Source organism: Asterias amurensis, chromosome 13 (assembly GCF_032118995.1).
Source record: "Asterias amurensis chromosome 13, ASM3211899v1".
Lineage (NCBI taxonomy): Eukaryota > Metazoa > Echinodermata > Asteroidea > Forcipulatida > Asteriidae > Asterias > Asterias amurensis.
Window position 1 is genome coordinate 18990228 of NC_092660.1, and position 21072 is coordinate 19011299.

The following is a 21072-nucleotide window of genomic DNA, read 5'->3' on the forward strand; positions in this document are numbered from 1 at the left end:
TTATTCAAGCAAGCTGGTTCATATACATTCACACAATCTGATTAGAAAATGATAACTATTTAAAAATGCTTCATTTATTCATATTTTAAGCAGGTTCATACATATTCATACATCTGATTACAAGAGAACAAACATTTAAAAATGCAAATTTAATCATATCAAGCAAGTTCATACTAAATAATGATTTCCGATTACAAATTTTTTATGACTCAAAATCCTGCTGTTTTTTTCTATCCTGAAAACGATGTTAGCATAGAAGCAGGTTCATCTTATTTCAAATGAATATTCACTTAAAATATATAACAGCGAGCAGGTTCTAATTGATGTAATCTGAGTACAAAGGATTTTTTTGTTTTGTTCTGAGTGTGTTTACTTTTATGATCAAAAACCTAAAAACGTGACGTGAAATTAGATTAAATGGGCTGTGTCGTCTTGGTCAAAGCTGGTCTGTAACTGTACAGTTATCATGAACTCTCACCCAGTTACTGCACATAATCATAGTCTAATTCCAAATGAACATTCACAAAAAACATCTCAGCGAGCAGGTTCTTACACTGTTGATTTAGTCTGAGTACAACGAAATATTCATTCTATTATTTTGACTTGTTTGCCGTTTCAAAACCTAAAATGGTTGATATGAGAATAGATTAAAGCGGATGTGTCATAATAATCAAAGCAGGTCTGTGGCTGTACATGGAACTATGAACTCTCAACCAGTTACTGCACATGCGCACTCACCCTACGTATCATATCTAAGGCGAGAGAGCGCATGCGCGTGTGCAGTAACTGGGTGAGAGTTCATAACTCCTTGTCCAGTCTGCTTCGGTCATGACGACACAGCCCCTTTAACGTGCACCAATCACGTTAGCGTTACTGTAAAAACATCAATGTAAGTTAACAAAGCTTTGACAAATATAACTTCCTTTGATATTTTTTTCCTGAATATGTATTGATGCATTATTAAAAAAAAAATCATTGAGTATATGTACACACCTTGTGCTTTTTGGCGACGTTAGTTTATGTTCTGTATATTTTAAGTTTGATGCGTTTACATAAACAAAAGTGAACATGTACTTCAAAATAAATCTTCAAAAATCTGAACATAACATTGACAGATATTGCTTGGATATTTATTGTTTCTGAATAATTATAGATGCATTTGCTGACAATTCACATCAATTGTTCATGCCTTTTTTAATCTTAACGAATAGTTTGTCTTTTGCGATTGGCGTTTATTCTGTATATTAAAATTGGATGCGTTTACATCAGCAAAGTGTACACGTTTGTCAAAATCTTAAAAACTTAAAACCCTCAGTAGAAAAAAGTTTTATTCGAGTGAAACAATCCCCCAAAATAGCAAATTTTCAAAACCACAACGCTGATCGGAAATTACATTTAGAGAGATAGAGAAGGGAAAACTAGGAAAACGTTGGAGAACACCCATTGGCGATGATGTGGGCATGGGGATGGGTGTGGCAGTGGGTGTGGCAATGGATGTGACAAAGGTTGTGGTAGTGGGTGTGCCAAAGGGTGTAACAATGTGTGTGGCTGTATCATGGGTGTGGCGGGGGTGTGGCAGTGGGTGTGGCAATGGGTGTTGCAATTGGTAGCACGTATTAAAGGATGGATACATACACCTCCTTTTGGTATGGAGAATAAAAATGCTACAGTAATTTGACCCTATTCTTAATAATTTGTGACGCTTTTGCAATAATTGTTTTATCCAAGAATCGTGTTTTATAAAGAACTTCAAATAAAACGTGTAACGCTGCCGTTTTTCTGTGGATATTGTTTTAAAGCAATATACAAATTGGATTAATATGAAAAGTATTTTTAAGTTGTGTTGAAGAAATTTTATGGCAAAATAATTGGTCAACGATATTTTTTATAGAGTCTCATGTATGTGGTACAAGATTAACCCAATTAAAAAATAATATATCTGCAATAGTTAAACAACCTCAATCACTCAATTGATTCGAGTAATTTCGTCTGTCTAGAATCTTGCATCTTCTACACCATTATGTTGTGCAGGTATATCATGGATGTCTAATTGTTAATGTTCTGGTACTGCTTCTCAGCTGAACTCTGTGGCACTCTGACCGCTTCATAGCTGGTGTTGGTGCTGCCCTCTGGACGAGCGTAGTCATACTCTGGGCTGCCATTCTCTACTTCAACTGGTTGGTAGTAGGTATGTTGTGCGGGAATTGTCTCTTCAGTCGTAGTGGGTTCCATGTAGACGCGATTATTGTCCTCCGTTGGCTGCAGCTCCATGTAGGGATCAGCTTGGGTGACTCGAGGTTCTTTCTCAGAGGTGAGTCTTTTTATCAGACGTTTCTGTCTGATATCACGAAGGATGAGAATGATAATGGAGACCAAGAATATAGCAGCGAGGACTATAAACGCTACAATCCATGGAGTTGAAGATGGGACTGAAGCAGACGAACTTAGGCTAGACTCGGTTGTTTTCTGCTCTGGTGTTGTTGGTTTTGTCATGGTAGATGTCGCAGAGGACGTTGAAGTAACCTCGTTCTCTGTAGTTGGAGAAGGATTTCCAGTCGATGGTCTAGTTCCTGCTGTAGATGATGTTGACGTGGATGATGTTGTGGGTTCTGTCATGAGTATTGTCACGGTTTTCCTCACTGTAATTGGTCCGATTTGACATGTACGTTGCATACCAGCAAAATACATTGATGATATGAAGCATTCGAATGCAACACCATTGTCAGCATTATCCACTGTCAAATCTGATGTCATTACGACTGTATCGCTATCATCGTTGATTACTGATATCCAGTTGCTGTATCTAGAAGTCTGTATAGTGGGATTGATCGTCATTGTGACTGTTCCGTGACTGCTCTCAGATGAACACCTCATATTTAACTCTGTCCCAGCGTCTACTGTAATGGGTCCAACAGGAGAGCACATAGGGAAGGACGCACCGGGGAAGTATAACACTGAAAGTGTTACACTGGATTCTGCTACGATGGTGCTGCCTCCGGTGGATATTGGATCATTGACTCTACACACATATTGACCAGTATCGGCCCTCTGCACATTGGTGATGGTAAAGTCTTCAACAACTGTTCGAGTATTCACTACCGATGTACCGAAGGTGAATCGCCCACTGTTGTTAAAAACAGTGATATCACCCCATCTCAGGGTCGTATGTGGGTCCTCAGTCCTCCACTCCACGATATGATCCGACTCGAGGTTTGTAGCGGTACACCTCATATCAACCTGCCCGCCCTCCTTACGATTGGCCTCTTGTGTTAAGATCTCTGCATACGCTGTATGTTGAGCAGTGACAACCATCAGGAATCCGCCTGCATCAAGTGAACACCAAACACACACCAGCAAAACATACATCGAGATCCTTCCCTCCATCGTACTGAATCTGAGTTTATTAAGTTGCTATTAAATCATTCCTGGAGAAGACGGGTAAGGGATGGAAATGCATGAAGTAGAATGATCCCACGTTCACACACAGCTCAATGTAATAGTGATTTAATGTATGTATATTGTATGTATTAATTTTAACGATGAAGTCGACTTGGTTTGTACTTCCTCTTGCTATAACTACGCGCCAATAAACTTCAACAATAACACAATTCATGAATTTCATTTTATCCAGACATGTTTGACAAAGAGAATTATAACGTCAAAGTTCAACTAGATCTGGAACAGTTATTTGAGAACAACCATACCGCAACTTACCCGAATCATGAACACTGTACTATGTCACTACCACAAACCGACTGATTGCAACATTTGAAAGTTCCACCAAGGTCTAATTGTGGAAAGAAACAAACGAAGAGACAGAAACACAGTAAGACTATACTTTAGAAGAGTTTCATTGAAAAGGGATAAGAATATAACGTCACTGTTTAATTTTCATGAAACTTGTACCTATATGCAGATTAAAACTAGGTAGGGTTCGACACCAGAAGGCAGAACTGTTTACATATTCTCTTTCATTTCGGTCGTTGACAATGTGCGACTTGAAAGTTTTGCAACAATATGAATTTTGGTTTTATAACCTTATACACCAATTTATACTTAGTACTTTTCTGAGTTCTGTTATTTTTGTTTCTTACTTTTTGTAAATACTGAATTGACAGTGCTTACACACATCGGTGTATAAGTTTAAAACCAAAATTAATAACAACAATTAAAGAGATATTAAATATGGACAACATGGTAAAGTAAATTTAATTTCGATCATTGCTTCGCCATTGAGTCACTTCGACTGAGTTATGAGACTATTTCCTTATCGATGTTTGCTGCTGGTGCCAAAGGCCACAATTCTGAAATTTCCTAGCAGTGTTATGGTATGGTACACATCGTTAAACAATGACATAGCGGCAGAGTGCGCCCTCTATCCGATATCAATGTTTATTGTGATAATTGTGCTCGGTTTGAACGACAGCTAAATTAATAACGCTCATAGTACATGGATGGAGTGGTAGGGTATAGCCACTAATATACTTCATTGAGCTTCCTTACAAACAAGGGCCGTACCTTTGTGTTGCAACCGTAGTTTAAAGCTTCCTTGAATTTGTACAAAAACATGTGACGTCACTAAGGCAAGGTCCCACAATGACGAAGCTTAGTTGGGGAGAGACAAGAGAGCCTAGAGAATTCCGCACAATGTCAGAAGGGTGATACTAACATGGAGGATGGTGATGGGATTCTCATTTACGAAGTGATGAACATAATTATTATTTTACCATGACAGCTAACCTAATAAGGTGCGAATGTATTGGAGCTGATGCATTACAGTCATTTCTAATTCTTAAAGCTTTGTATAAAATTCTCATCGATATTATTATAAACAGATCGCTTTCATTCTGAAAGCAACTAGACTCCCAATAATAAGTTGATCCGGAACCAAATCCTCAGAGAACTATTCCCATTTAAAACTCTTTCGAAGTTTTTTTTATTTTCTTAAATTTGGATTGCCACAGGATTAATATTAAACAATACAAGTGAACAAAATCCCTGACTCAAAAAGATAGTCCTTTGTCGACAGAATTACAATTTAGTCGACTGACGTAGTTTGTTGGTAACAATTTATATTCTTGGCAAATCTGTGGGATTTATTATGTTTCACAAGGCAGCAGTCCTCTAGACATTTTTAATTCAAAACTCAACAGAGAAGTGGTTTTTTTTAAGCTTGAAATGCATTTTAATTATGAAGTCACACAGCATTATGTACAATTATTAATTTGCAATAGTGATGTAACAGCTAAATAAACATAAGTATCGTTGATGCTGAAAGGTTTAGTCAAATAGCATCTAAATGAAAAGTAACGGGTCAGAAGATAAATTTAAAACTTTATCTAGGGATTTTTTACATCGAGTTTGATTATAAAAAATATAGTGAGTTGTGAATGATCTGTGTTGTTGGATGGAGTTTGAACTGAGCCCAATTTGTTTTATTTCGCTGTGCAATGACACAAAACCTTTACATTTATTTCTTGGCTTTTGAGATGTCGTTGTTGAATTCGCATAAAAAGGAACTTCGTTTTAATTAAAGTTGATATTTGAAACAAACATAAGATTTACAATTGATGTAAGAACGTACCATCACATGTTGTTATCCTTAAACGTGTTCGTATACCATCACCATAGGCTACTTGTATTTTTAACTGCAAGTATTAATAAATGGCTTATTTACATAAATTATACACAATTTTGTTAACGGTGTAAACTTTAGTCCTCCAACACTTATTATTCATACTTCTTAGCCAGTGTGAGTTTTAACTGCTCCAGTAAAAAAAAATTGTATTCAGCCTAGAATGTATTTGTATTAAAAGATTGTTATCAAAACGCAGCTCTGACCAAAGTTAGAAACTGCAATGCATGGTCCGCGTGCTTGTCTAATACATGTACCGTCACTCGTACACAGTTACATTTAAAGAAGTTTTCTCGATTTGGTTGAGTGGTATAAAGTCTCTTGAAATCCACTGAGAACAATGCAAATGGCTGTCCTTAAAAAATGGATGATCTAATTGACGTTATATTGTAGATATTTGGAGGTGTTGTTATCAAAGTATTCTGTGTATATGTATGAGTTTGAACTGAGCCCAATTTGTTTTATTCCGCTGGGCAATGACACAAAACCTTTACAATTTAATTATTGGCTTTTGAGATGTCGTTGTTGCGTCATTGAATTCGCATAAAAAAAAGAACTTCGTTTTGGTTAACGTCGATATTTGAAACAAAAATAGTATTTACAATTGATGTGAGGACCTACCATCACATTTTGTTATCATTAAACGTGTTCGTATACCATCACCATAGGCTACTTGTAGTTTGAACTGCTAAGTATTAATATTTACATATTATACACAATTTTGTTAACGGTGTAACCGTGTGAGGTTTAACTGCTCCAGTAGAAATATCGAATTCATCCTGAAATTTAATTGTATGAAAAGATTGTTATCAAAACGCAGCTCCAACCAAAGCTAGAAACTGCAATGCATGGTCCGCGTTCTTGCCTAATACTAGTACCGTCGCTCGCAAGTTTTCTCGATTTGGTTGACTGGTATATGTCTCTTGAAATCCACTGAGAAATGACTGCCCTTAAAAATGGATGATGTAATTGATGTTTCTATTGTAAATTGGAGGTGTTGTGTTCAAAGTATTCTGTGTATAATCCGCACTCCATTAAGAGAGTGTCGCCTCGAATACTGCCACTATACCATTATAATGTATCCTGCACAAACTGGGGATTCAACGTTGACACCAAGTGTGTTGTCTTATGTAGATTCCCGAATAGAGAATCAAAGTAATCACAGTAGGAGGTTAACACCAATGAAAATGTTTTCGCAGGAATTAGTGTTATTTAAACACCACATTGTGTATACTTATATTCATTTTGTTTGTATCTTAATGTGACAACACCCATGGTGTAAATTTTAACAACCAGTTTTTGCAATGATTGTATATGGTTCTCATGTGTCTAATTGTCGATGTTCTGGTACTGCTTCTCAGCTGAACTCTGTGGCACTCTGACCGCTTCATAGCTGGTGTTGGTGCTGCCCTCTGGACGAGCGTAGTCGTACTCTGGGCTGCCATTCTCTACTTCAACTGGTTGGTAGTAGGTATGTTGTGCGGGAATTGTCTCTTCAGTCGTAGTGGGTTCCATGTAGACGCGATTCTTGTCCTCCGTTGGCTGCAGCTCCATGTAGGGATCAGGTTGGGTGACTCGAGGTTCTTTCTCAGAGGTGAGTCTTTTTATCAGACGTTTCTGTCTGATATCACGAAGGATGAGAATGATGATGGAGACCAAGAATATAGCAGCGAGGACTATGAACGCTACAATCCATGGAGTTGAAGATGGGGCTGAAGCAGACGAACTTAGGCTAGACTCGGTTGTTTTCTGCTCTGGTGTTGTTGGTTTTGTCATGGTAGATGTCGCAGAGGACGTTGAAGTAACCTCGTTCTCTGTAGTTGGAGAAGGATTTCCAGTCGATGGTCTAGTTCCTGCTGTAGATGATGTTGACGTGGATGATGTTGTGGGTTCTGTCATGAGTAATGTCACGGTGTTCCTCACTGTAAATGGTCCGATTTGACATGTACCTTGCATACCATCGAAATACATTGATGATATGACGCAGTCGAATGCAACACCATTATCAGCATCATCCACTGTCAAATCTAATGTCCTTATGACTGTATCGCTATCATCGTTGATTACTGATATCCAGTTGGTGTATCTAGAAGTCTCTATAGTGGGATTGATCGTCATTGTGACTGTTCCGTGACTTCTGAATGAAAAACAACTCATATCTAACTCTGTCCCTGCGTCTACTGTAATGGGTCCAGCAGGAGAGCATATAGGGAAGGACGCACTGGGGAAGTATAACACTGAAAGTGTTACACTAGATCTGGCTACGATGGTGTTGCTTCCGGTGGCTACTGGGTCGTTGACAATACACACATATTCATCAGTATCGGCCCTCTGCACATTGATGATGGTAAAGTCTTGGAGAACGTCTTGAGACGAAGCCATGGCTACAAATGTAAGGAAGTTGAATCGTCCATTGTTATTATTAACAGTGGTTCGACCCCATCTCAGGGTCGTGTATGGGTCCTCAGTCACCCACGCCACGATGTGATCCGACTCGAGGTTTGTAGCGGTACACCTCATATCAACCTGCCAGCCCTCCTTACGATCAGCCTCTGGTGTTAAGATCACCGCAGACACTGTTGGTTGAGCAGTGACAACCATCAGGAATCCGCCTGCATCAAATACACCAAACACACACCAGCAAAACATACATCGAGATCCTTCCATCCATCGTATTGAATCTGAGTGTATTAAGTTGCTATTAAATTATTCCTGGAGGAGACGGGTAAAGGATGGAAATGCATGAAGTAGAATGATCCCACGTTCACACACAGCTCAATGTAATAGTGATTTAATGTACGTTTAACGATACATGGTTGTACTTCCTTATACTGAGCACGGCACGCCAATGAACCTCAACAATAACACAATTCTGGGTTTTCATATTTACGGCAACAGGTTTAACAATAAGGGTCACAATGTCGCAGTTCAACTGATTCTGGAACATGCCCAAAACCAACAAATTAAATCACGTTGACCTCAACATAATTTCATCGTCACCTTATTAATAAAATGGTTTGAAACAGAATAATCAAGACAAACTATAGTTTAACAATTGTTGCCATTTTAAAACGTTCGATTTTACAGTCTTTCAGTCGCTTGGATATGTGAGAATCGGTTTGTCAAAGAACTTATTTAAATTTTTACTGAGCGCTCTCAAAGAGTGTGATCCATGTTTGGACGAGGATCGTGACGTCATAGATTTCCCAGGTCAGCACAAATACCCACCAACGGTGCCAATAGGGTCCTAAATCGTGTTTAATATTTGTCTTCTTTTTAAAGACACTGGGCCCTTTTGGTCATTGTCAAAGACTAGTCTTCTCACGTGTATCTCAACATGCACAAATTAACAAACCTTCGAAAAAATTCGAACTCAATTGGTTGTCGAAGTTGCGAGATAATAATAAAACACAAAACACCCTTGTCACACGAAGTTGTGTGCTTTCAGATGCTTGATTTCGGTGACTCAAAATCTAATTCTGAGGTCTCGATATCAAATTCAAATATTTAGTGGAAAATTACTTCTTTCTCGAAAGGTACGTTACTTAGAGGGAGCCGTTTCTCGCAATGTTGTATACTATCAACAGCTCTCCAATGCTTGTTACCAAGTAAGTTTTTATGCTAACATTTATTTTGAGTAATTACCAATAGTGCCCAGTGCTTTTAATACAGAAACATATTTTAGTAAACATTCTTGAGAGCAGTAAGTGTACTCAAAACGAACACAATGATCACACATACCGATTGTGTAACCACTGTATACTCAACTTTTTTCCGAGTTCTGTGAACAAAATCACAGGCAAAAATACTCGGGTGGGATTGGCACCCACGACCTTTAAAATGACCGAGATTGCCCGGTAGCTAGAGGCAGTTCGAATCATATGTGTATAGCAGCGGGCACTCCATCGAGTTAAGATGTTAAATTTGCATCGGGCATAAAGAAAGTTAATTTTGGTGTCACCCATACACACCGAGAAATTATTATTATCCTTTTCGAATAAATTCCTCTGTCGTATAATATGTGTTTGTGTCTCTTCAGTTGTTTTTTCCGCCATTAGATTTTGTTTGGAACTTTAAGAAGTTGCAATCAGTCGGTTTGTGGTCGTGCCAAGGGTCTACAGTATTTCAATGTCATGATATGGGTGAGTTGCGGTATGGTTGTTAATAAATACTAACTGCAGTTCTAGATTCAGTTAAACTTTGACGTTATAATCCTCTTTGTCAAACATGTCTGGGTAAAAAGAAATTCATGAATTGTGTTATTGTTGAAGTTTAATGGCGCGTAGTTATATCAGGAGGAAGTACAAACCAAGTCGACTTCATCGTTAACTACATGTACATTAGATCACTATTACATTGAGCTGTATGTGAATGTGGGATCGTTCTACTTCATGCATTTCTATCCTTTATCCGTCTTCTCCAGAAATGATTTAAAAGCAACTTAATAAACTCAGATTCAATACGATGGATGGAAGGATCTTGATGTATGTTTTGCTAGTGTGTGTTTGGTGTTCACTTGATGCAGGCGGATTCCTGATGGTTGTCACTGCTCAAACAACAGCGCATGCGGAGATCTTAACACCAGAGGCTGATCGTAAGGAGGGCGGGCAGGTTGATATGAGGTGTACCGCTACAAACCTCAAACCGAATCACATCGTGGAGTGGAGGACTGAGGACCCAATACAGACCCTAAGATGGGGTAATTCCACTGTTTTTAACAACAATGGACAATTCATCTTCGATACATCGGGTGTGAATACTCAAACAGTTGTTCAAGACTTTACCATCACCAATGTGCAGAGGGCCGATACTGATGAATATGTGTGTAGAGTCAATGACCCACTATTGATCGGAGGCAACACCATCGTAGCCACATCCAGTGTAACACTTTCAGTGTTATACTTCCCCAGTGCGTCCTTCCCTATGTGCTCTCCTGCTGGACCCATTACAGTACACGCTGGGACAGAGTTAGATATGAGGTGTTCATCTGAGAGCAGTCACGGAACAGTCACAATGACGATCAATCACACTATACAGACTTCTAGATACACCAACTGGGCATCAGTTATCAACGATGATAGCGATACAGTCTTGAGGACATTAGATTTGACAGTGGATGATGCTGATAATGGTGTTGCATTCGACTGCTTCATATCATCCATGTATTTCGCCGGTATGGCACGTACATGTCACATCGGACCAATTACAGTGAGGAACACCTTGACCATACCCTTGACAGAACCCACAACATCATCTACGTCAACATCATCTACAGCAGGATCAACGAGACCATCGACTGGAAATCCTACTCCATCTACAGGGAACGAGGTTACTTCAACCTCCACAACTGTGTCTAGCCCAAGCTCGTCTGATGCAGCCCCATCTTCAACTCCATGGATTGTAGCTTTCATAGTTGTCTTAGTCCTCGCTGTTACATTCTTCGTGACCAACATTATTCTCATCCTTCGTGACGTCAAACAGAAACGTCTGATAAAAAGACTTAGATCTGAGAAAGAACCCCGAGACACCCAACCCGATCCCTACATGGAGCTGCAGCCAACGGAGGACAAGAATCGCGTCTACACGGAACCCACCACGACTGAAGAGACAATTCCAACACAACATACCTACTACCAACCAGTTGAAGTAGAGAATGGCAGCCCAGAGTATGACTACGCTCGTCCAGAGGGTAGCACCAACACCAGCTATAAAGCGGTCAGAGTGCCACAGAGTTCAGCTGAGAAGCAGTATCAGAACATTAACAATTAGACACATGAGTACCATCATCATCAGGTTCACTGTATAAACTGGAGTGTTCGAATGTACACCATGGGTAATGTCCCATTAAGATAAAACAGGGGGAAAATTACACAAAGTGGGGTTTAAATAACACTTATTTCTGCGGAAACATTTACATTGGCGTTAACCTCTTTTGGTGATTACTTTGATGTGACGACACCCTTGGTGTCAATTTGACACCCCAGTTGTTGCAGTGTACATAAAAACCATAGTTGTACAATGTTCGAGACGACACACTCAGAGGGTTCAGATAATTTACAGAGTACTTTGTTGACAACGTTTTCGAAAAGCTACAATAAAAACGTCCATTTTTGGAAGAGAGGACAATTTCTATTGTTCTCTATGGATTTCATAAACGAACCTCCTATATATAAATAAATTACTGACAACAATAGTAAACTATCATTGATCTATTTGATAGATATTGATTTTGATACTATTTTGAAATACATGTACACCTTGATTTACCCAAATTTAAGATACAAAAACTCATTAACAACAAATTATACAATACGATTCAAAGGCGTGTACACTCGTTGTAAAATGTTTGTAAATGCATATATGATAATAATACAAAGTATTGTTCAAGAAAGTTATTTGTCGAACTTATGTTCATGCTATTGTATGTATTTATAGTAACGCTAAACATTGAATCAATGTGATTCGTGCAAGTTAAGGTTAAGGAGCTGTGTGGCTTTATCACCAAATAAATATGATACGGATGGAGTGTGCACATACAGTAACCGTGTGTGAGTTCCATGTACAGCTCAATGTACAAGTGATTTAATAAAGGAATCAATGTGTGGTGAAGAGGTTGTCAACTAGTGGTTTAGTCCCAACGAGGCCTGGTTCTTGATCATTTTACCGAGACGAAGTCGAGGTAATTTATCAAGAACCAGGCCTCGGCGGGTTTAAACCACTAGTTGAAAACCGATTCAACACACTTTGATTCCCATTCATAAACACCTTTTCGGTCAAAAAACATCAACACTTTTGGTCAAAAAGTAAAATAAATGCACAAATTATAATTGTTCAATGATTTCTTTCAACACAACACCCCTCTAGCTATGAAATAGTAAGGCCCTCCGCCACCCTCGGGTAAACAACTCCTTATAAGGGAATTCTGTGCGCGTCGCGCGTATCGTGTGGTGTGGCACACTGTCCCGGTCGTTGCTCTCGACCAATAGGAATGAAGAAACTGTCTTATAAGAACAGGTGCAAGCTCACGTGTCACGCCCATGTTTCAACACTTTTTACTGGTCATAAACAAAGGTTTATAAACACCCACGTGACGCGCTCTCCACCAATAGGAATAGCGAAACTGTCTGAGGTATTTATGAATGTACGTTTAACGATAAATGGTTGTACTTCCTTAATATTCTGAGCACCACACGCAAATGAAGTTCAACAATAAAACAACTCTGGGTTTTCATTTTTACGGTAACCAGTTTAACAATAAAGGTCGCAATGCCGCAGTTCAACTGATTCAAGAACATGCCCCAAACCAACAAAATAAATGACGTATATTATTCAACATAATTGTTTATATTCTCTTCGTATTAGTAAGATGGTTTAAAACAGAATAGTTAAGTCAAATATATGTTTGACAATACTTGTCATTTTATACCGTTATGTAACAGGCTTTTAGTCGCTTGTGCGTTTTTTTGTGGCAGGAACTTATTAAAATTCACACTGGGTGCTCTCAAAGAGTGTGATCCGAGGATTGTGACGTCATAGATTGCCCAGGGTAGCACAACACTAGTTTTGAAAATGCCTGATAGATCATTTCAGGGTATAGATGTTGATGTATCCCATCAATAAATCACAAACACGCCAGCCACCAACGGTGCCAACAGGCTCCTAAATCGTGATAAATATTTGCCTTCTTTTTAAAGACACTATGGACGCTTTTGGTAATATTGTCAAAAACCAGTCTTCACTCACTTGGTGTATCTCAACATGACCAAAAAAAACTTTGATTTTGGTACTCAAAATCTAAATATGAGGTCTCGAAACCAAATTCAAATATTTTACTGGAATATTAGTTCTTTCTCGAAAACTACGTTTACTTCAGATGGAGCCGTTTCTCACAATGTTTTATACTATCAACAGCTCTCCATTGATTGTTACCAAATATGTTTTTATGCTAACAATGCTTTTGAGTAATTACCAATAGTGTACAGTGCCTTTAATACAAACAAAATATTTTAGTAAACATTCTTCAGAGCAGTATGAGTGTTATTAATTTTAACTGTCATTCAAAACGAACACAATGATCACATACACTAGACATGGATATTGGATAGAGGGCGCACTCTGCCGCTGTGTCAACGTTACGATAAATTGGGGAGGGGAATTTTGCATCAGAAGCAAACCACGACAATGCCACAATCTCATGATTCGGTCGAATTGACTCGATGGCGAATCAATTATCTAAATGACATTATTGGTTGTACATAGTGTAATTAAAGACATAAACACTACCTTGTTTGCTTGAGGGCCTACTGTTGGAAAACCTTCACGTTGCACACTTCCATTAACTGAAATGAGGGGAAAAGGTAACTGTTTGTCTTTCTTCTGGCGAACTACATAGTTCTAATCTGCATGTGTACAACTTTCTTTGCTGATTAAAGTAAATACCATTCGTTTTGGTATAACCCATGTACACCGACTGTGTAACCACTTAATACTCAGTACTTTCCCGAGTTCTGTGAACAAAGTCACAGGCATAGTACTCACGTGGGATTCGAACCCACGACCTTTGCAATTCTAGATCAGTGTCATACCAACTAGACCACCTATATTGCCCGGTAGCTAGATGACATGTAGTTCGAATCATATGTGTTAGCAGCGGGCACTCCAACGAATTAATAGATGTGAAATTTGCATCGGGTATGAAGAAAATTAATTTTGGTTTAACCCATACACACCGAGAAAATATTATTATCATTTTCCAATAAATCTCCTCTGTCGTATAATCTTACTGTGTTGGCATCTCTTCAAATGTTTCTTTCAACCATTATTTGTTTGGAACTTTAAGAAGTTGCAATCAGTCGCTTTGTGGTCGTGCTAAGGTTCTGCAGTATTTCAATGTCATGATATGGGCGAGTTGCGGTATGGTTGTTCATAAATAACTGTTCTAGATTCAGTTGAACTGTGACGTTATAATCCTTTTTGTCAAACATGTCTGGATAAAATGAAATTCATGAATTGTGTTATTGTTGAAGTTCATTGGCGCGTAGTTATAGCAGGAGGAAGTACAAACCAAGTCGACTTCATCGTTAAATACATGTACATTAAATCACTGTTACATTGAGCTGTATGTGAACGTGGGATCATTCTACTCCATGCATTTCCATCCTTTACCCGTCGTCTCCAGGAATGATTTAATAGCAACTTAATAAACTCAGATTCAATACGATGGATGGAAGGATCTCGATGTATGTTTTGCTGGTGTGTGTTTGGTGTTCACTTGATGCAGGCGGATTCCTGATGGTTGTCACTGCTCAACCAACAGTGTCTGCGGTGATCTTAACACCAGAGGCTGATCGTAAGGAGGGCGGGCAGGTTGATATGAGGTGTACCGCTACAAACCTCGAGTCGCATTATTTTGTTCAATGGGAAACTGAAGATCCAAAACAGACACTGAGATGGGGTGAAAGTACTGTTTTTAGCAACAATGGACGATTCATCTTCGGTACATCGGGTGTGAATACTCAAACAGTTGTTCAAGACTTTACCATCACCAATGTGCAGAGGTCCGATACTGATCAATATGTGTGTAATGTCAATGACCCAATGCAGGGTGGAGGCAACAACATCGTAGCCACATCCAATGTAACACTTTCAGTGTTATACTTCCCCAATGCGTCCTTCCCTATGTGCTCTCCTGCTGAACCCATTACAGTAGACGCTGGGACAGAGTTAGATATGAGGTGTTCATCTGAGAGCAGTCACGGAACAGTCACAATGACGATCAATCCCACTATACAGACTTCTAGATACACCAACTGGACATCAGTAATCAACGATGATAACGATACAGTCGTAAGGACATTATATTTGAAAGTGGATGATGCTGACAATGGTGTTGCATTCGAATGCTTCATATCATCAATGTATTTCGCGGGTATGCAACGTACATGTAAAGTCGGACCAATTACAGTGAGGAACACCGTGACAATAAAAATAACAGAACCAACAACAACGTCCAAGACTTCGTCCAGTCCTGCCGCCATTGCCGGAGTAGTCGCTGGGGGAGTCGCTGCATTTCTTCTCCTCGTAATCCTGATCCTTTTTATTTACTGTAAACGACGCTCCGGCAACCCGGATCCCAAATCGGAACAGTTCAATGCAGACATCAACCCAACAAATACTGACTTGATACTAGATAGACTTGAGCAGTCTCAGGTCAGTTTCAACGAGTATGGAGGTCTTGACTCAATACAACATGGATTACAGGATAACATCATATATGTCCCATCCCCGAGCCCAATATCCGGACCAGGTGAGTCTTATGCTGGCCCTTTGCCGATACAAACAGCTGAGACGATTGATCCAAGTCTAATTTATGCAAAACCAATCCGTACCAAAACTCAAAAGACTGAACGTGAATTGAAGAAGCAACAGTCAGACCCCAACGATAACCCTACAACTGATCAGAGTTACAACAATCCTGCATTTGATTTTAATGTCTCTGGTGAAACAACAGCGCCATATTGGGACGACTCACCCACTCCCACACCGGCGGCATCGGTTAGACCAACTCGACCTATTAAACCCACACCCTATAAACCCAATCCGTCACAGCGTAACACATTGGGTAGGCCTAACAATGACAATCCTGTAATTGAGTCAAGTGTCTCTGATGGAACAACAACGCCCTCTGGAGTCGACTTATCCACATCCATCAAACCGATTGCATTAGTCAGACCAACTCGACCTAGTAAACCCAGACCCTATAAGCCCAAGCCACGAGAGCGTAGGAGTGACACCCCGAGTACCCACAATGACCAGATCGTACCTTCTTCCCCACCCCCAACAAGCGTCAATGACGGTACCCCTAGCCTGGAAAACACCGACGAATCTCATTATGCCCAAGCCTCCATAACAATGAGGCAGCAGAATAGTCATGGCAACCCAGCATCTGAGGATCACATTGTCTATGCTGATTTGGATCTGCAATCAGATGAGATTCAAGATGGCGGACACCACCCTCACCCAGCATCTGAAGCAGTGCTGTACTCGAGTGTAATGATGAACTAACATGGATGTATTTGATAGGTATCATAGGATGAGAAAGACGCTGCCCTTCTCCTTGTCACCTCGGCCCAGTTCATAGAGCTGCTAAGAACAACAAAATTGCTTAGCATGAAATTTCTTCCTTGATTAAAACAGGACTACCAACCAAATTTCTACCTGTTGCATATTGCTTGTTACTGGTACGGCGCAGCTGTTGTTTGCTTATCCTGAAAATCACATGGAAATTTGGTTGATAATCCTGTTTTTATCAACGAAGAAATTTTATGCTTAATAAATTTGTGTGCTTAGCAGCTCTATGAAATTGTGCCCAGGTCCGGTATTCTCTCCCAATCTCCTCGTACCTTCTCCTATATATGGCTTGTCAGCTCCTGTTTATCCCTTGATTAATCTTCAAATAAATGTGTTCTACATTTCAAAGTTGGCCTCGTTGCTTTTTAAATGAAAACATTTTTTTTGACATATTATTTTGTAAGCGAGCTGTTATACTACCACGGTCTTGAGATCCTATCTGTTAGCCAAGACATTTTTCTGCACACACTTATATAAAGACTAGTTTTCATATTGAACATGTACTTGGTTTTATATTGTACCGATAACAAAAAATCATAAACTTGTTGTTCTTTTTATAAAACCTTGCCTTGCTGAAAAAGGGGAACCACAACAAAAACTGCAACCTAAGACAATAAAATTTAACCCCGTCTCAGGTAAATTGTACTCATTTTTAATACGCTTCTTCGGTAAAAAATATATTAGAAGCGTCAAAAGTTGTCATGATGAACAATACAAATATAACTGCATTGGCTTTTATTTCTCAAAATCAAGTGGTTTGTATCCCCCGTAACGCGCACCTAGCACCACACCCATTGCCACACCCATTGCCACGCTCACTGCCACACCCCTCTCGATACCATCGCCAAAGGGTGTTCGTCCATGTCCTTTAAGTTTTCCCTCCACAATGTCTGCCTAAATTTCCAAACAGAGTCGTGGTTGGAAACTTTGCTATTTTGTAGTCACAAAAATTTCACACATGTTGGATTATTTCAATTGAATGAAACTGTACTGTACTGTGGGTTTTAAGGTTTTAAGATTTTGAAAAACATGTACACTTTGCTTGTATAACCGCATCTAATTCAGAAAAAAATTGATGTTGTAAAAAATAAATACGTTAACAATTAACAGGCGTGTACAAACACTTTGTGTGAATTGATTGCAAATGCATCCTTAATTATTCAGAAGAGAAAAGTTACATGTCAAAGTTATGTTTTATGAATAATATATTTTATACATTTCATTTTTACATTTTTGTATTTTTTATTTTTTACAATTCGGTGTGATCGGTGTTTGCTAAAGGGACCGTGTCGTCATGACTAATGATACGGAGTAGGGAAGGCGCGCCTGCAGTAACTGGTTGATAGATCATAGTTCCATGTACAGCCATGGCCTGCTTTGACCATGACGACACAGCCCCTTTAATCTATTGTCACGTCACACTTTTAGGTTTTGATAAAAATTTAAAAAAAGTCAGAACACAAAATGAATAATTTATTTGTACTCAGATTGCATCAACAGTGTAAGAACTTGCTCGACATGGTGTATTTTTTTTTAGTGAATATTCATTTGGAATTATGATAAATGATTATGTCTGAACCTGCTTCTGATCAATATGTTACTTAACAAATAAATTACTTAAAACATCATTTCAGATTAAAAATAACAACAAGATTTTGATTAAGATAAATGTAATTAGAAAACATGAATATGTACGTATACCTGCTTGATATTAATAAATTTTGCATTTTAAAAATTTGGTATATTAAAATACAGAATTATTGTAAAATTTCATTTTTTTGTATTAAAATACAATCGAGGACTTGTATGAGCTAGAATAGAAAATACTATGCCAAAATGCTGAACCATTTTTTAACAGATTTTAGATGTTGGTTGAGGACAATGAACGGTACTTGATCAAGTTTTTTCATTCTGTATTTAAAAGGATTAATAATCAGGATTTGTGACCCCGTTGGCACCGTTGGTGGCGTGTTTGTGATTTATTGATGGGATACATCTATACCCTGAACTGAACTATCTGACATTTTCCAAAATAGTTTTGTGCTTCCCTGGGCAATCTATGACGTCACAATCCTCGTTCAAATATGGGTCACACTCTGGGAGAGCGCTCAGTGAAATTTTGAATAAATTCTTTAACAAGTAATATCTCACCTAATTCTCAAAGCAACTAAAGCGCTGTAAAAGAGAAACATTTGTAAAACCAATATTTGATTTGATTCTCCAATTTCGAACAATCCTCCTAGTTATATGATGATATTTGTGCAGATCCAGCATATTATTCTGAGGCTGGATTTGTTGACCGTCCTGTTGTATTTCTCTCAGTAACAGCTTTGTGTACAACACTCCCATAGGCTGCATTAGGAGACTTTTGGGACGCTTGGTGGCAGCAGACTTACCAGGTAAATTTCATTGTTCTCGGTAATGTGCGCGTGCTCAGAGCTACGTAAACAATGGAAATTTACCTGGTAAGTCCTGCCACCTAGCGCCTCAAAGTCTCCCATTGAGGGAGTCTTTGGAGTATGCAGACCTTCTCTGAAGACGGTTGGAACTCAGCCCTAAACGACTCACAAGACTCCCCACTTTACTCGGACTCGTTCTCGAGGATTGAGGTCTCGATTACAAGACTTGTGTACGAGGCTATAGGTCATTTGCTTGTCACAATAAACTTGTTTGCGCCATTTATTGCAGGGGATTCCCTTCTTGTTGTACATAGGCGACGCGGTGTTTACATGCTGACAAGTTATGACTACAGCTGAACATGTTTCTATACTGTTTTTGATGTGTTCGGGAACACCCGAGCAGATATTGTTTGGTGTTCAGACTTCAGCCGAACACTTTGTTTTTGTTCGGGTTTTCTTGTTTAGATGTTCGACCAGAAGCCGATGCGTGTTGGGCAATCAGTGATGCCTTATTTTCCTGATTGAGAGCTAGAGATGGCCTTTAAGATACCACGTGTTTATATCAATCACTCGTCATTAATTTATTCCAGCCAGCTGGTTCATATACAGTCACACAATCTGATTACAAAATGGTTAGTATTTAAAAATGTCTAATTTATTCAAATCAAGCAAGTTCATCCATAATAATGTTTTCCGATTACAAAATTGTTTATGACTCAAATCGTGCTGTTTTTTCTATTCTGAAAATGATGTGAGCAATTTGTTTATAGAAGCAGGTTCACACTTAATCATAATTCCAAATGAATATTTACTTAAAATACATAACAGCGAGCAGGTTCTTAAAAATGATATAATCTGAGTACAAAAAAGGAATAATCGTTTTTTTGTTCTGACTGTGTGTACTTTTATGACCAAAAGCTAAAAACGTGACGTGAGAATAGATTAAAGGTGCTGTGTCGTCTTGGTCAAAGCAGGTTTGTGGCTGTACATTATGAACTATCACGCAGGTACTGCACATGCGCACTATCCCTACGTATCATATCTATGGCGAGAGAGCGCATGCGCGTGTGCAGTAACTGGGTGAAAGTTCATAATTTCATGTCCAGTCCGCTTTGTTCATGATAACACGGCGACTTTATTAATCTTAACTAAATGTATGATTAAATTTTTAGCGTTACTGTAAAAGCATCAATTTAAGTGAACATACCATTGACAGATATAACTTCCTTATATATATTTTTTTTTTCTGAATAAGTAATAATGCATTTGCAAACAATTTATTTATAATACAACTAACAGGTTCACAATTAACTATGATTTTTTATTTTTTGCCTTTTCCGGTAATATATAGCAAATTTTCTTGAAGATGTTTTCAAAAATGTTAAAACTATACTGTTTTTCTGGGAGAACAAAGTCAATATTGGGTGCACAAACTTAGCCATAAAGAGGAGGGGATAGATTTGTTTATCCTTTGGTGCTTAAATCAAGCTGAAAAGTGGAAGGGAAAGATTTGTTTGTCCTTTGCTGCTCAAAACCAACCGAAAAAGAGGAAGGGATAGATTGTTGTATCCCTTGAAACTAAAACACGACAACGAGTGTGATATAATGCAACAAATACGTGTGATTTATCCATTTTGAAAAAAGTTAGCATAGCAAAATTAGATTGAGTCGTAAAATCTACAGCATATTTTTCACGATTTGGAGGAAAAAATGGTAAAACAAAAATTTTTTGCTTTAAAATCCTGTTTCGAGAGCAATTTACATACCATAATGACAATTTTAAGCTGTAAATTTGAAAAATAACCAAATCAAAAAAAATACAGTCAGTTAAATATGAACCTGTTAACTGTATACACCTTGTGGTTTTATGATGTTAGTTTATATTCTGTATATAATTTTAAACTGGAT

At 38.5% G+C, this 21072-nt stretch overlaps 2 protein-coding genes across 2 annotated transcripts; one reads left to right on the plus strand and one right to left on the minus strand.

Moving 5' to 3' along the window:
• Positions 1 to 1903: 1903 nt before the first annotated feature.
• Positions 1904 to 3384, minus strand: LOC139946316 (uncharacterized). The gene has a single exon (XM_071943942.1). It carries the CDS (start codon positions 3382 to 3384, stop codon positions 2047 to 2049), a length of 1338 nt encoding a protein of 445 aa, XP_071800043.1. The 3' UTR covers positions 1904 to 2046.
• A 6715-nt stretch (positions 3385 to 10099) lies between these two features.
• LOC139946317 (uncharacterized) lies at positions 10100 to 11404 on the plus strand. The gene has a single exon (XM_071943943.1). It carries the CDS (start codon positions 10100 to 10102, stop codon positions 11402 to 11404), a length of 1305 nt encoding a protein of 434 aa, XP_071800044.1.
• Positions 11405 to 21072: the final 9668 nt, after the last annotated feature.